The sequence below is a fragment of the Triticum dicoccoides genome, chromosome 5A (genome assembly GCF_002162155.2).
Source record: "Triticum dicoccoides isolate Atlit2015 ecotype Zavitan chromosome 5A, WEW_v2.0, whole genome shotgun sequence".
NCBI classification, from domain to species: domain Eukaryota; kingdom Viridiplantae; phylum Streptophyta; class Magnoliopsida; order Poales; family Poaceae; genus Triticum; species Triticum dicoccoides.
The window spans coordinates 239779971-239794059 of NC_041388.1; the positions used below are offsets into that span (position 1 = coordinate 239779971).

Below are 14089 nucleotides of genomic sequence, written 5' to 3' on the forward strand. Positions count from 1 at the left end.
CTCTGTGCTCTAGTTTCTGTTTTATTAATGTTTTCTATTATTCTGTAAACTTTAGGGCTTTATTAAAAATGCCAGGGCATTACCAAAAATCATGAAACTGCTCCATGTCACTATTTGGAATATTTCCAACAGTAAACATTTCAGTTTGTGATTATTTGAGTATTTAAAATATTATGAGCAATTAAATGCCCAAATGCAAATACTATATAATTTAATTCAAAAATCCAGGATGGCCTAGAAATATGTTCATCATTTTTGGAAGAGGTTTTCACCTTTAACAGAAATCATGAACATTTCCAAAGGGCATTCTGGGTTATTGAAAATATTTTTATTGAACCTAGTTAAATTTCATTTGGTTCTAGGGTTTCAACAATCCCCATTTCAAATTTCTTTGGAATTTAAACATGATGGCATGATGAACAAGCAAAGTCAAGCAAGGGCTGAACTGGGGCTGTGACATGTCACCCTCGGCACTCGATAGTAACTCTGCAAAGTCGTACAACTAGGGGGGTGATGTGCGGTGTCAGGGCCTGGACGTCGATCACGTTGATCGAGTCATCGAACATAAGGTGGGGCAATTGGGACAAGGTGGGGGGGGGTCACGGATGGATCACTAACCAACCTATACTAAGCAGTTTAGGATAAGCAGGTAAGGTACAATGAGAAGGTTACAAAAGTAGGCTATGCATCAGAATAGGAGCAATCAATTACAGTAGCAAAATCTAATGCAAGCATGAGAGAATGGAATGAGCGATATCGGGATGATCAAAGGGGAGGGGGGGCTTGCCTGGAAGCTCTGCTGAAAAGGAAGAAGTGTCATCAGAGACATAGTCGATCACAAGGGCATCATCGGTCTCGGGGTCTACCGGAGAGAAGAGGGGGAAGAAACTATAAATATAAAGCAAACAAAGCATCATAAAGCATGACATGATGAAAAGGAGAACTAGGGTCGACCTAACAAAGTGTTGCACGGTAAAGGTGAAGGGGGGATTCAATTAGGAATGTTTTCCCAGTTTCGGACCTGTGTCAAACTAATGACCGGAGGGGGAATGTTCCATGTTCAGATAGTTAGTGGCGTCTGATAGGTAAACGGACCACTTATTCGGATTCGTCTCGTCGTTCTGAGCAACTTTTATCTAGAAAACATTTTCATCCGAGTTACAGATTAATTTCTATGTTTTTTCAAAGTTTTAAACATATTCTGAAATGATTTTAATAACAGAAAAAGAGTTATTGCGTCTGTATGACGTCAGCAATGCGTCAACATTCGGCTGACCTGCTGATTGTCAAACTGACAGGTGGGGCCCACCTGTCAGCCACTCTAGGTTAAACAGTGGGTTAAACTAATCTAACAGACTAATTAGAGGGGTGGGCCCCAAGTGTCAGCGACTAACTTATTACTAATTAAATAACAGATTTTAACTAGCAGTTTTATTTATTTATAAAAACGTTTAAACTAGTGGGGCCCGCATGTTAGTGGGTTAGAGTGCCCAGTCAGCAGTTGACCCAGTCAACAGGGTCAACTGGGCCCATGGGGCCTAGCGGAAGTGTCACAAGGGGCCCACTTGTGAGGCCACGTCGGCGACGACCGGAGACTCGACGCCGGCGACCAAAATAGCGGCGAGGCTCGCCGGACTTCGCCGGAAATCGCGCACACGGGGTCTTTTGGCGCGGGACTTGGCACGTTCGAACGGGCACACGAAGGCGCGTCAACTGGGGGCGGTGGCGTCGCCGGAGTTGGCCGGAGCAGCGCCGACGAGCGGCGAGGGCGGGGGTCGTGGTCGGGCAACGATCAGGATGGTGCTACGGGGCACGGCACGGGATGCGGTCCACGACGCTGGGCTATGGGGAGCGAGCTGAGCACGAGGCCGTGTTCGGCTGAGCTCGCCGGCGGGTGTGGCCACGACGACTATGAAGCAGGGCGGCGACGAGCTACGGCGATGTTGCGTGCTAGCGGCAGGGGGCCGAGATGCGCTAGGAGAAGCAAAGGAAGGGGGAGGCGGAGCTCACCTTGGGGGCACACAGGGGCCCGATGAAAGATTAGGAGCAGCAGGAGGTGCCGGGGTCGGAAGAGACGGTGGGGCTTGTCGGGCCCGATGTCGAAGACGACGTGTAGGGATCGATGTCGGGGCCCTCGACTCGGTCTGGTTGGCGAAGATGAAGCAGGGGACGGTGGCGGTCCTCCTGGGCACGGAGGAAGGGCGCGGGGAGGCTGTCGATCACGGCGGGGCGAGGTGGCCGGCGATAGGGGAGCGCGGCCATGCAGGGAGGGCGAGGGGAGAGAGAAGGTGGATCTGGGGAAGGGAGCGTGGAAGGGAGAGGGAGGCAAGTGAGAGAGGGGAGACCAGAGGAGCCCGAGGCGTCGCCCTTATCCCCTCGGGGCGGCGCCGGCGAGGCTGGTCCGACGGGGACGAGCTCCTGTTCGGGCGCGGTCGTGAACCGGAGAAGACGACTGAGGGGAAGATGGGCTGGGCCTGGTTAGGTCAGAGGCCCAGCGAGGGGGAGGGTGGTCCCCTTTTTATTTTCTTGTTTTAGTTTTTTACCTTTTGTTTATTTTCTTTGAGCCACTAAAAGAGTTTTGTTTAACACAAAACTTGGCACAAAAATACAAGGCAATAACATGGGTTGGTACAAAAGGTTTCAAAGCATTTGGGAGTGTTCAACTATTTTTAGAAATCAAAAAGTTCAAATAATTGGTTGTTGGTCCACTGAATAAATTTTCAGGGACACTGTGTGAATCCAAAAGAGGCTGGTTCCAACATGACAATGATCAGGTGAATTTAAAGAATATTGTGAACATTTTAGATTTGACATCTGAAAACTTTTATTTTCGATTCTATTTTAGATTTGAATTTGAACCGGTTTCGAACCAACGTGAGTTTAAGAACAATAATCGTGGTGACATGACACCATTAGAAGAGGATTACTGTAGCTTAATTATCCGAGCGTTACACAAGGACTCCATTTGAGCAGGACTGAAGAAGTACCAAAAGAGAAGATCATGCTGATCACCTGAAACTCTATCCCTACTATGTATAGCACAGATATGGGGCTCCCCAACTCTTCTACTACCGCAGCAGCCGCCGGAGAGGGGAGGAGCCCATGGCCTGGCCGGCGGCCAACCAAGGGAGCTTCTCTGCCTCCCTTTGGCCTATTGCGGGAGCGAACCACTGCTGTGAAAGAAAAAGAACGAGCTGTAGAACATGTTTGTTTGTGTTGTGTTTTTAAAAGTACATGCTGAATTATATATACTGATCGACTTATACACACACTATTATTGGTGCTATTATTGCCTACCTCTTCATGCAAGAAAACAAACTCTCTTTTTTTCCAGAGGGTCCTGTTAGTTGAAGTTTGAACACATTAATTTTGTGTGGCCAGATTTGGCATATCCCCCGTGGTGCTAGCAGCTAAACAGAGCAGGGCGGCTAACATACTCCTATAATGCAATCACCAATTATCACAAACAAATACTTCTATCTAGGAAGCAAATGCAAGGATTCCAAGTTTGCCTGGCCATTCTTTTTCATTTTCCATATCCGCAAAGAAAATAAAGAAAGCAACATAAATGGTCCATGTGAGCGCGCTTTCGTGACTAGTACCCTGCGTACCCATCCTTACTTGGCTGTCCACCCATTTCTTCTTTGGATGAGAGAAAAGAGCTTATCATCAATGATCTACCTAAGATTCCCCACTTGCTAATCCAGATATTCTCTGTAAACAGTGTCCCCCAATTATTTGTTTAAAAAACCTTGGACCATTTCCTTTTGTGGGGCACAAGTTAAAGTAAAATAACTCTGCACTTTTTGTAAGCTCAAGAGCATAGGCTTGCACCTCTGTAATGATTTCATCAAGGTTCAAAACATCTACTCCCTCCGTTCTAAATTACTCGTCGCATAAATGGATGTATCTAGAACTAAAATATATCTAGTTACATCCATACATGCGACAAGTAATTCAGAACGGAGGGAGTAGTTGAGATTACGGATATTGAGTTGATTTTAGTGAACCCCAAAATTATTCACGTATGGTTCAAACAACAATAGGTCTTTATATGATTTCGAAGACTATATGTATTCCTAACAATATATATAAGGATCCTATATATAAATATCATGAGAGCTGAGGCACAAGGATATTTTTTTTGGGTGAGGTTAGGTCTCAATCGATTGAGACATACACATAAGATCTCATGAATATAGCATCAAACGGGATATACCTAAGTCTCGCTCGACTAAGATTTAGTGAAACTGAAAGTTTTATCTTATCTTCACATGTATATACTGGATTTTTCCCCCTCTGGTACACCAGATTGTACAACAAAAATTAGGTCCCCTTTACAAAAAAGGAGCTACTTTGCATAAGGCACCCTACGCTCTTAATCTTCATTACAGAGAGCACCTCCTGCCGTTCTGCTTAGGCCCCTCATTTTCCGAGGAGTGCAACCAAAGGCCGCCTAATCCGTTAGGTGCAATAACTAGGTTCAACAAGGGCCTCTCGGCGAACGTGTAGTATGTATGTATAGCATGCGGTTATAACTAAGTTGATGCACGTGCGGCAAATCAGCCGCTGAACGGCTTGTACACTTTGAGAGCTTCGATGACGTTGGCGATGGAGCCCGCCGCGGCGGCGATGGAAACGATGAGGCATCCGACGCTGAGCATCCTAAGGCAGATCCCCTGCATGCTCCGGCCGGGCACGCCGCGCTGCCTGATGTACATCTCGACGGGGAAGTAGACGGTGAGCGGCCAGAAGGAGACGGCGCCGAGGAGTCCCACCACGTTGCCGAAGAACGGGAGCAGCATGGCGAAGACGGTGGTGAGGCAGACGAAGGCCGACCGCCACGTCAGCCGGAACACGCTGAGCGCGAATGGCCCCACCCGGAACTCGCGGGAGATGAAGGCGCTGTCTGGCCATGTGGACGCGGCCCAGCGCTCGACGAAGGCGAAGATGGGCTGGCAGAAGACCTGGTAGGCGCCGACGAGGTGCACGACGATGGCCACGTTGGCGATGTCCAGCAGCCAGAAGGGCTCGTAGAATCCGAACCCGGTGAGGAGGTTGTCGGGGGCTGCGTCGCCGAACGCCGCGTACCCCATGCACCCGCACAGCATGTAGAACACCGTCGTCGTCGCCACACTCAGCCGCGTCGCCTGCTTCATCACCTTCGCCTCAGACGGCGGCGGCGCCCTGATCGTGTCCTGACAAACACCCCTATGTCAGCCAACGATAACAAATACAGAGCAAACTAGGAATTACACTCGCTGAGCAGAGGACAGCTCGGTCATGGCTTTTACGTACTTGGATTTCTATGAGGATGTTGGAGAAGGAGTAGGCGAAGGCGATGTCGCCAAATGCCTGCAGGCTGCGCCACACCTTCTGCGTGGCCGTGATACCGACGCCGATGCTGATGCCGGTGAGGCTGCCCTTGATTCCACCATTGGCTGCAATTTCATCGTCTTAAGTACTGTAGGATAGCTTTTTATATACTAATAAGAGGGCAAAAAAGGTACTTTTTCTACCCACTTTTATAAGACGATTTTAGACAATTCAGACGGTACCCAAAACAGTTCAAAGCTAGCTGTCCAAAACGTCTTATAATAACGAACGGAGGGAGTAGTATGTTTGGAGTTCCGACGACATACATATGGTCTGGGTGATGCCGAGGGAGAGTCCAATGCCGGAGTAGGTGAAGGACATGACTGCGGCGACGATGGACAGCCACCATATCTGATCGAAGTCGGGGATCTGCGAGAACACGATCTGCACGAGGCCGAAGAGGATCATGTATGGGTTGCTGGAGCTCTTGCACGGGTCGGCGTGTCCGTTGGCGTGGAAACAGTCGGCCCTCCTAATGGCCCGCATGCTGATGGAGGACGCGATGGTGTAGCCGATGGCGACGCCGACGAGATTGGCGTACTGGATGACACCGCAGAAGATGACCTTGGGACCGCCGAGGTTGGAGCGGACGGCGTCCATGTAGGTGTAGTTGCGCTTCCCGGTGGCCGGGTCACCCGTGCGGTAGCACTCGGCGAGCAGGGTGGAGGTGTAGTAGATGACGGCGGCGAAGAGGAGCATGACAGCGGGGCCAGCTACCCAACCGAGCTGCGCGATGGCCCAGGCCAGCGAGAGCACGCCGGAGCCGATGACGGCGGTGATGATGTGCGCACTCGCCGTCCAGAACGTGCCGGAGCGGCGGGGCCGGCCGTCGTCGTCCATCCACGCCGCGTCCCCGGCGTTCCCGGCCTCCACGGACACCTCCATGGGCGCCACCACTTTCTTGGCGCCGCCGTTGCCTACCGCCATCACTTAAATTGTGCTGCTACTCGACAATCCTCGGCTAGCTTGACTTTCTCGTAGAGAGAAGCTCAGCGCAAGCAGGTAGTTGACGACTTGGAGAGTGGTGTGTTCTTGGCGAGGGTGGAGGCGTGTGCCTGTGTGGGGAAATGGGAGGGAGGAGGGGAGGTGTATATATAGAGGCTTTGGCTTTGGCGCTCCGTGTGAACACTGTTGAGAATCCTAGCCTCCTTGCTTTTGCAGTGCGACTGTTTTGAGTTTTTGTTGACACGCTGGCATCGAAATGACGGCAAAACATAACATAGTTGCCAAGCTGTGCTGGTGTACTTTAGATGACCGTCATGGAAGCCGATTTCGATTTCTTTCTACCGCATGGAACACCTTGTTGATTGCTCATAGACTAATAGTTCCTTCCTTTGAACCTGTACGGTTGTTAGACGTCGAATCTGCGGTCAAGAGCTTAGGTTTAACGCATCATGTACTTACGGTACGCATACTCTGGTACTGTACTGATAAAGACCCAATCATTTATCTCGTCACGTCTTCATTATTGCCAATCAAATTTGGTAAGAATCTCGTGCGCCAAGATTCGATCACATCGCGCACAGGCACGCGGATTCTCCACGGCTCGCCGCGCTAGCGACGTGGGCTGAAACATGACGTGGTGGAGCCTAGCTGGCAGATGGGACGCGGCACACGCTCAAGGTCGAAGCGCGCATGCATGCTCCGAGGTCAAACATGTCCGTGTCAGTCAGCGGTGAACCGTGTCTTCACGCGGCGTTGGCACTGCCCCAAACATCCGCCGCTCACATCGGCCGTATTTGGTTGCTCGTATCATCTACTATTTCTAAACTTAATTTAATTTAAAAGCCATGTTTCGACTGGACGTTTTTGGAAGCCCAACCAGACCTACACACAAAGAAATTGGACTGTTTGATTGTTCATTCCCTATTTGACCTGCATCAAATGGAATTTAAAGCCAGTCCCGCTAGAAACTGCTGAATCAATAGTTTCCAGCAAGTCAACCTCGAGCGCTGCAAAACAGAGCCTGTAGATAGTGCAGAGATTCAATCTGGTTTGGTCTTGGAGAAAAGGTGAGATTAGGAAACGTCTTGATCATGCAATCTGTAATGTAGAGTGGGTACATAAATTCCCTCTTATAGCTGCTATTAACGAAGAACACGTACTCTCGACCATCACCCCTTGGTTTTGGATATAGATAATTTTGACGGCAATTGATGAGGACATCAGTACTACACTTACACCTGCACCCCCTGCTGCTACATATACTGGACCAATTACTAGAGCTCACGCATGCCAACTAAATTACAAGGTACGTGTCGGGGTTATGATCCTGACAATGAGTACTAGGGGTACGAATAAGGGGCAGAGACTAGCTATGGCGCAGGTGTAACACTTGGTGTTTAACGAGTTCAGGCCCGTCACTCGGTCGAGGTAAGAGCCGTACGTCTCGTGCCCTGAGGCTTGCTTTGATTTGATAGATATGGTTACAGAGATTGAACGTGCCTGGCTATGGAGAGGGGTGCGGCTTATATAGAGTGCGCAGCAGCCCCATGTCTCCCACGCCGCCGAGGCAATTAATGCCATTGAATGAGACAATTACTAGTGTAAGGAGCCTCTACTACAGCAGTTACAGGTAACGGTAGCTAGAACTCTATTTAGTGGATGACTTAGGATTCCTCGACCGTTGCAGCTCCCACGACACCTTCTTGTCCTGTACGTCCGAGTGGTAGTTCATCCGCCAAGTGATGTGTGATTGTCCAAGTGCTACAAGGCCGTCCAAGTGAACCTCCCGATGTATGCATCTGAATGCTGGCATGGTCCAGGGACCTACCTATGTTGGTGATGGGCCCTATGTGGGTCCCAAATGATGGGTCCTTGACCCTACCTGTAATAGGTGACCGCATCATTAGCCCCCGAATCGGTTGGGATTTCGTAGGACAAACAAACCGACCCTTCGGTTGAGTCCGAGTGTTGCAGGGACACTGGGAATATGTTTCCGAACAGTGATTTGTTGTTCCTTGGACGAAAACACAACGGATTCTGGACTTTAGGTTTACCCAGATGACCGGGTGTTGTCGATCGTCGAGAAAAACCCGGTGACATTCGTTTTGTCTCTCGGAGGAGATGGACTAGGGGCCCAAGTGAAGGCATGCCATTACAACTCAGTGGTGACGCCAACGCGTGGTCTGACTCTCTAGAGAGATGCCACTCCTTATCCCAGGGGAACGCCAGTACAGGCCTCCTACGAGTCCAGGTTTACGAGTCATGCGCCTTGGAGCCTACGAGAGGGCCAAGTGAACCTGCAGAGGGGCGTCAAGCTCGTCAGATAACGATCCTAAAGAAGACTTCACTCGGGTGTTTAACGCGGCCAAGTGCACGGGTCCCCGCGGAGGATGGTCAGTCTGACTCACGTGCGTCCTTTAGGAAAGGAATCGCTGGTAATCAATCAGATTGATTTGTCCCGGAACTCTCGGGATTTGAATTTGCATGTTCACGCGCTGAAGCGGTAACGTTGTGCGTTAGTGGGAAAGTGGGAGGCGTGGCTCCTCGATTTGTGCGCACGATCCCCGCCACGTGTTGTGGTTGTCCTGTACAAAACCACGCCGCACGGGCCGTCGATATGGGGATTCACGGTGGGAAATTTGACTGAGGATTTTGTCTGGAGGTATAAAAGATTCGAGGGCAGAGCTCTGGATCTCAGATCCCCTTTCTCTCCTCCCGACTCCTTCGCTTCTCTCCTCCACCGAAGTGTGCAGCAATGGCAAGGGACTCCACAGCCAAGGCGAAGAAGGCGAATAAGGCGGGGAAGGCCATTGTCTTCGGCTCTGGCGCGGCGGTTGGCGGTGCGGCGGGGGACTGGATCCCATCGCGCGTCACCGCTCGGCGGTTGGAGGAGTGATGTCTGCTAGAACTACATCGATATTTCCCCAAAAAGGAAGGGATGATGCGGCACGACGACGGTAGGTATTTCCCTCAGTGATGAGACCAAGGTTATCGAACCAGTAGGAGAACCAAGCAACACTACGTAAAGAGCACCTGCACACAAATAACAAATACTCGCAACCCGACGTGTAAAAGGGGTTGTCAATCCCTTTCGCGTAACGGCGCCACAAATTGGCAAACGGACGAGATAAAAACATGATAGATGGGATAAATAGATCTCGAATAAAATAAATTGCAGCAAGGTATTTTTTGTATTTTTGGTTTAACAAATCTAAAAATAAAAGCAAAGGAAAATAGATCGCAAAGAAAATATATTAAAGAAGAGACCCCGGGGCCGTAGGTTTCACTAGTGGCTTCTCTCGAGAAAAATAGAAAACGGTGGGTGAACAAATTACTGTTGGGCAATTGACAGAACTTCAAATAATCATGTCGATATCCAGGCAATGATCAATATATAGGCATATATAGGCATCACGTCCAAGATTAGTAGACCGACTCCTGCCTGCATCTACTACTATTACTCCACACATCGACTGCTATCCAGCATGCATCTAGTGTATTAAGTTTGCGGAGAAACGGAGTAATGCAATAAGAACGATGACATGATGTAGACAAGATATATTTATGTAGAAATAGACCCCATCTTGTTATCGTTAGTGGCAACGATACATATGTGTCGGTTCCCCTTCTGTCACTGGGATCAAGCACTGTAAGATCGAACCCATCACAAAGCACCTCTTCCCATTGCAAGATAAATAGATCAAGTTGGCCGAACAAAACCCAAATATCAGAGAAGAAATACAAGGCTATAAGTAATCATGAATATAAGAGATCAAAGAAGACTCAAATAACGTTCATGGATAAAAAGAGATAGTTCTGATCATAAACTCAAAATTCATCGGATCCCAACAAACACACCACAAAAGAATTACATCATATGGATCTTCAAGAGACCATTGTATTGAGAATCAAACGAGAGAGAGGAAGTCATCTAGCTACTAACTACGGACCCGAAGGTCTACAAAAGACTACCCACGCATCATCGAGAGGCACCAATGGACATGATGAACCCGCCCATGATGGTGTTTAGATTGGATCTGGTGTTTCTGGAACTTGCGGCGGCTGGAATTTATTTTCGTCGACTCCCCTAGGGTTTATGGAATATTGGGGTATTTATAGAGTAAAGCGGCGGTCCGGGGGGCACCTGAGGTGGGCACAACCCACCAGGGCGCACCTGGGTTGTGCTCGCCTCGGATCACCCCCAGGCACTTCTCCAGCCCATTGGATGTCTTCTGGTCCAAAAAATCCACAAAAAGTTTCGTTGCGTTTGGACTCTGTTTGGTATTGATTTCCTGCGATGTAGAAAACATGCAAAAAAACAACAACTGGCACTTGGCACCATGTCAATAGGTTAGTATCAAATAATGATATAAAATAACTACAAAATGATTATAAAACATACAAGAATGATAATATAACAACATGGAACAATCAAAAATTATAGATACGTTGGAGACGTATCAGCATCCCCAAGCTTAATTCCTGCTCGTCCTTGATTAGGTAAATGATAAAACACTGGTACTCGTCTATAACGCCCTGAGACCGATGCTCCAGATGCCTCCCGTTTATCTCGTTGTCTTTTGTGTGCTTCAACTGTTTGTTGCCATGATTGATGAGTGCCATTGTCATATTTTGCTTCTTGCATCATGATCATCATTTGGTTATATTGCATTGCCATGCCCATCATTGTCATATTGCATTTGTGCCTCTTGTCATGCTTGCCGGCCTATGCATTTGTCCCATGCATCATCACCTTCTCCTTTTCCTTCTACTTCCTTTTTTTGCAAGTACTACATTTTTACCTTCTCCATTAATGTTAATCTTTTCCCTACAAATATTAGGCCATGCCTGCACCCTCCCTGTCAAATTTCATCTTATTTGGACTTGGTTTGGTTGGGGTAAAAAATGCCTCAAGTTTGATTCAAACTTGGAATATTTTTGTTCCTCTAAAAATGTCCAAACCATTTTTAAAATTACGTGCATTAATCTAGGGGCATGTGGATATTTTCATATCTCTCACACCCCTCTCCAATCCCCCTGTGCATTTTGCTCCTTATTTATGTTTGAGGAAGGAGAGCAGTAGCAGCAGCCCAGTAGCGCAACAGCAGTGCGACCCAGCCCGCCAACTACCTCGCCCTCTGGTAATTTCACCTCCACGCAACACATTTTCACCCTGGGCCTGCCTGTCAACCTCTCTCCCCTCACTTTTTCTTCCTCCTCCCGCTTCCTCTCCTTCTCACAGTAAAAGGAGAGGCGGTACGCACTAGGCCACCGTGGCCACCACGACGCTCGTGCCCCCCTCCTATAAATCCCCAGCGCGTCCCCTAGGGTTTCCTTGCCTTCCTCCATCGATCAGCGCATCCTCCCGCCACCTCCGATCTCCGTCGACCTCGTACGACTCCAGCAGCACCCCCACGGTGAAGCTCCGATCCTCTCCATCTCCCTCTCTGGTATCGTTTGTCCGCATAGCCATCGTTTCACGCGTCTCCTGTTTCCTCCGCCATGGCCTTGACCTTGAGCTCGAGCTCGTGCACCTCGCTACACAGCACATCTGTCCGCCCACACGCTGCCGATGTTGCTCCCGCTCGCACACCACGCGGTCGCCACGCCTCGCCGCACACCCGCACACGGTGCCATCCGTCCAGCCGGCCGTCATGGACGGGCTGAGCCCAGCCTCGTCGGACGCCTCCTCATCACACGCCCAGCACCCGCTGCTCGCTCCCATCATCTCCCGCAGCTGCTTCGCGTGCATGCGCGCACCCACACCACAATCCCGCACGCCGCCGTTGTCTTCAAGCCGCTAGCGCCGCCGCGTTCGCTCGCCATCGTCGTTGGTTATCCATGTTGGGGAACGTAGTAATTTCAAAAAAAAAATCCTACGCACACGCAAGATCATGGTGATGCATAGCAACGAGAGGGGAGAGTGTTGTCCATGTACCGTCGTAGACCGAAAGCGGAAGCGTTAGCACAACGCGGTTGATGTAGTCGTACGTCTTCATGATCCGACCGATCACGTACCGAACGCACGACACCTCCGAATTCTGCACGCGTTCAACTCGATGACGTCCCTCGAACTCCGATCCAGCCGGGTGTTGAGGGAGAGTTTCATTAGCACGATGGCATGGTGATGATGATGATATTCTACCGATGCAGGGCGTCGCCTAAGCACCGCTACGATATGATCGAGGTGGATTATGGTGGAGGGGGGCACCGCACACGGCTAAGAGATCAAGAGATCAATTGTGTGTCTTTGGGGTGCCCCCTGCCCCCGTATATAAAGGAGTGGAGGAGGGGGAGGGCCAGCCCTCTCTATGGCGCGCCCTAGGGGAGTCCTACTCCCATCGGGAATAGGATTCCTCCTTTCCTAGTAGAACTAGGAGCCCTTCCAAGTATTAGGAGTAGGAGGGAAGGAAAGGGAAGGGAAAAGGAGAAGGAAGGAAGGGGGCGCCCCCCTCCCTAGTCCAATTCGGACCAGCCCATGGGGAGGGGTGCGGCCACACTTTGAGGCCTTTCTCTCCTTTCTCGTATGGCCCATTAAGGCCCAATATGAATTCCCGTAACTCACCGGTACTCCCGAAAATACCCGAATCACTCGGAACCTTTTCGATGTCCGAATATAGTCGTCCAATATATCGATCTTTACGTCTCGCCCATTTCGAGACTCCTCGTCATGTCCCTGATCTCATCCGGGACTCCGAACTCCTTCGGTACATCAAAAGACATAAACTCATAATATAACCGTCATCAAACTTTAAGCGTGCGGACCCTACGAGTTCGAGAAATATGTAGACATGACCGAGACACGTCTCCGGTCAATAACCAATAGCGGAACCTGGATGCTCATATTGGCTCCTACATATTCTACGAAGATCTTTATCGGTCAAACCGCATAACAACATACGATGTTCCCTTTGTCATCGGTATGTTACTTGCCCGAGATTCGATCGTCGGTATCTCAATACCTAGTTCAATCTCGTTACCGGAAAGTCTCTTTACTCGTTTCGTAACACATCATCCCGCAACTAACTCATTAGTTGCAATGCTTACAAGGCTTATAGTGATGTGCATTACCGAGTGGGCCCAGAGATACCTCTCCGACAATCGGAGTGACAAATCCTAATCTCGAAATACGCCAACCCAACAAGTACCTTCGGAGACACCTATAGAGCACCTTTATAATCACCCAGTTACGTTGTGACGTTTGGTAGCACACAAAGTGTTCCCCCGGTAAACAGGAGTTGCGTAATCTCATAGTCATATGAACATGTATAAGTCATGAAGAAAGCAATAACAGCAAACTAAACGATCAAGTGCTATGCTAACGGAATGAGTCACGTCAATCACATCATTCTCTAATGATGTGACCCTGTTTAATCAAATGACAACTCATGTCTATGGCTAGGAAACTTAACCATCTTTGATTCAACGAGCTAGTCAAGTAGAGGCATACTAGTGACATACTGTTTGTCTATGTATTCACACATGTATTATGTTTCCGGTTAATACAATTCTAGCATGAATAATAAACATTTATCATGATATAAGGAAATAAATAATAACTTTATTATTGCCTCTAGGGCATATTTCCTTCAGTCTCCCACTTGCACTAGAGTCAATAATCTAGTTCACATCGCCATGTGATTTAACATAAATAGTTCACATTACCATGTGATTAACACCCATAGTTCACATCGTCATGTGACCAACACCCAAAGGGTTTACTAGAGTCAATAATCTAGTTCACATCGCTATGTGATTAATACCCAAA

At 49.0% G+C, this 14089-nt stretch overlaps 1 protein-coding gene across 1 annotated transcript; it reads right to left on the reverse strand.

The window, feature by feature from the left end:
- Positions 1-4235: 4235 nt before the first annotated feature.
- Positions 4236-6435, reverse strand: LOC119300792 (amino acid permease 3-like). Its single transcript, XM_037577680.1, has 3 exons — positions 5643-6435; positions 5299-5441; positions 4236-5198 (listed from the first exon to the last, which is right to left on the reverse strand). The coding sequence occupies exons 1-3, from the start codon at positions 6301-6303 to the stop codon at positions 4563-4565; spliced, it is 1440 nt and encodes a 479-aa protein (XP_037433577.1). The 5' UTR covers positions 6304-6435; the 3' UTR covers positions 4236-4562.
- Between the last annotated feature and the right edge of the window lie 7654 nt (positions 6436-14089).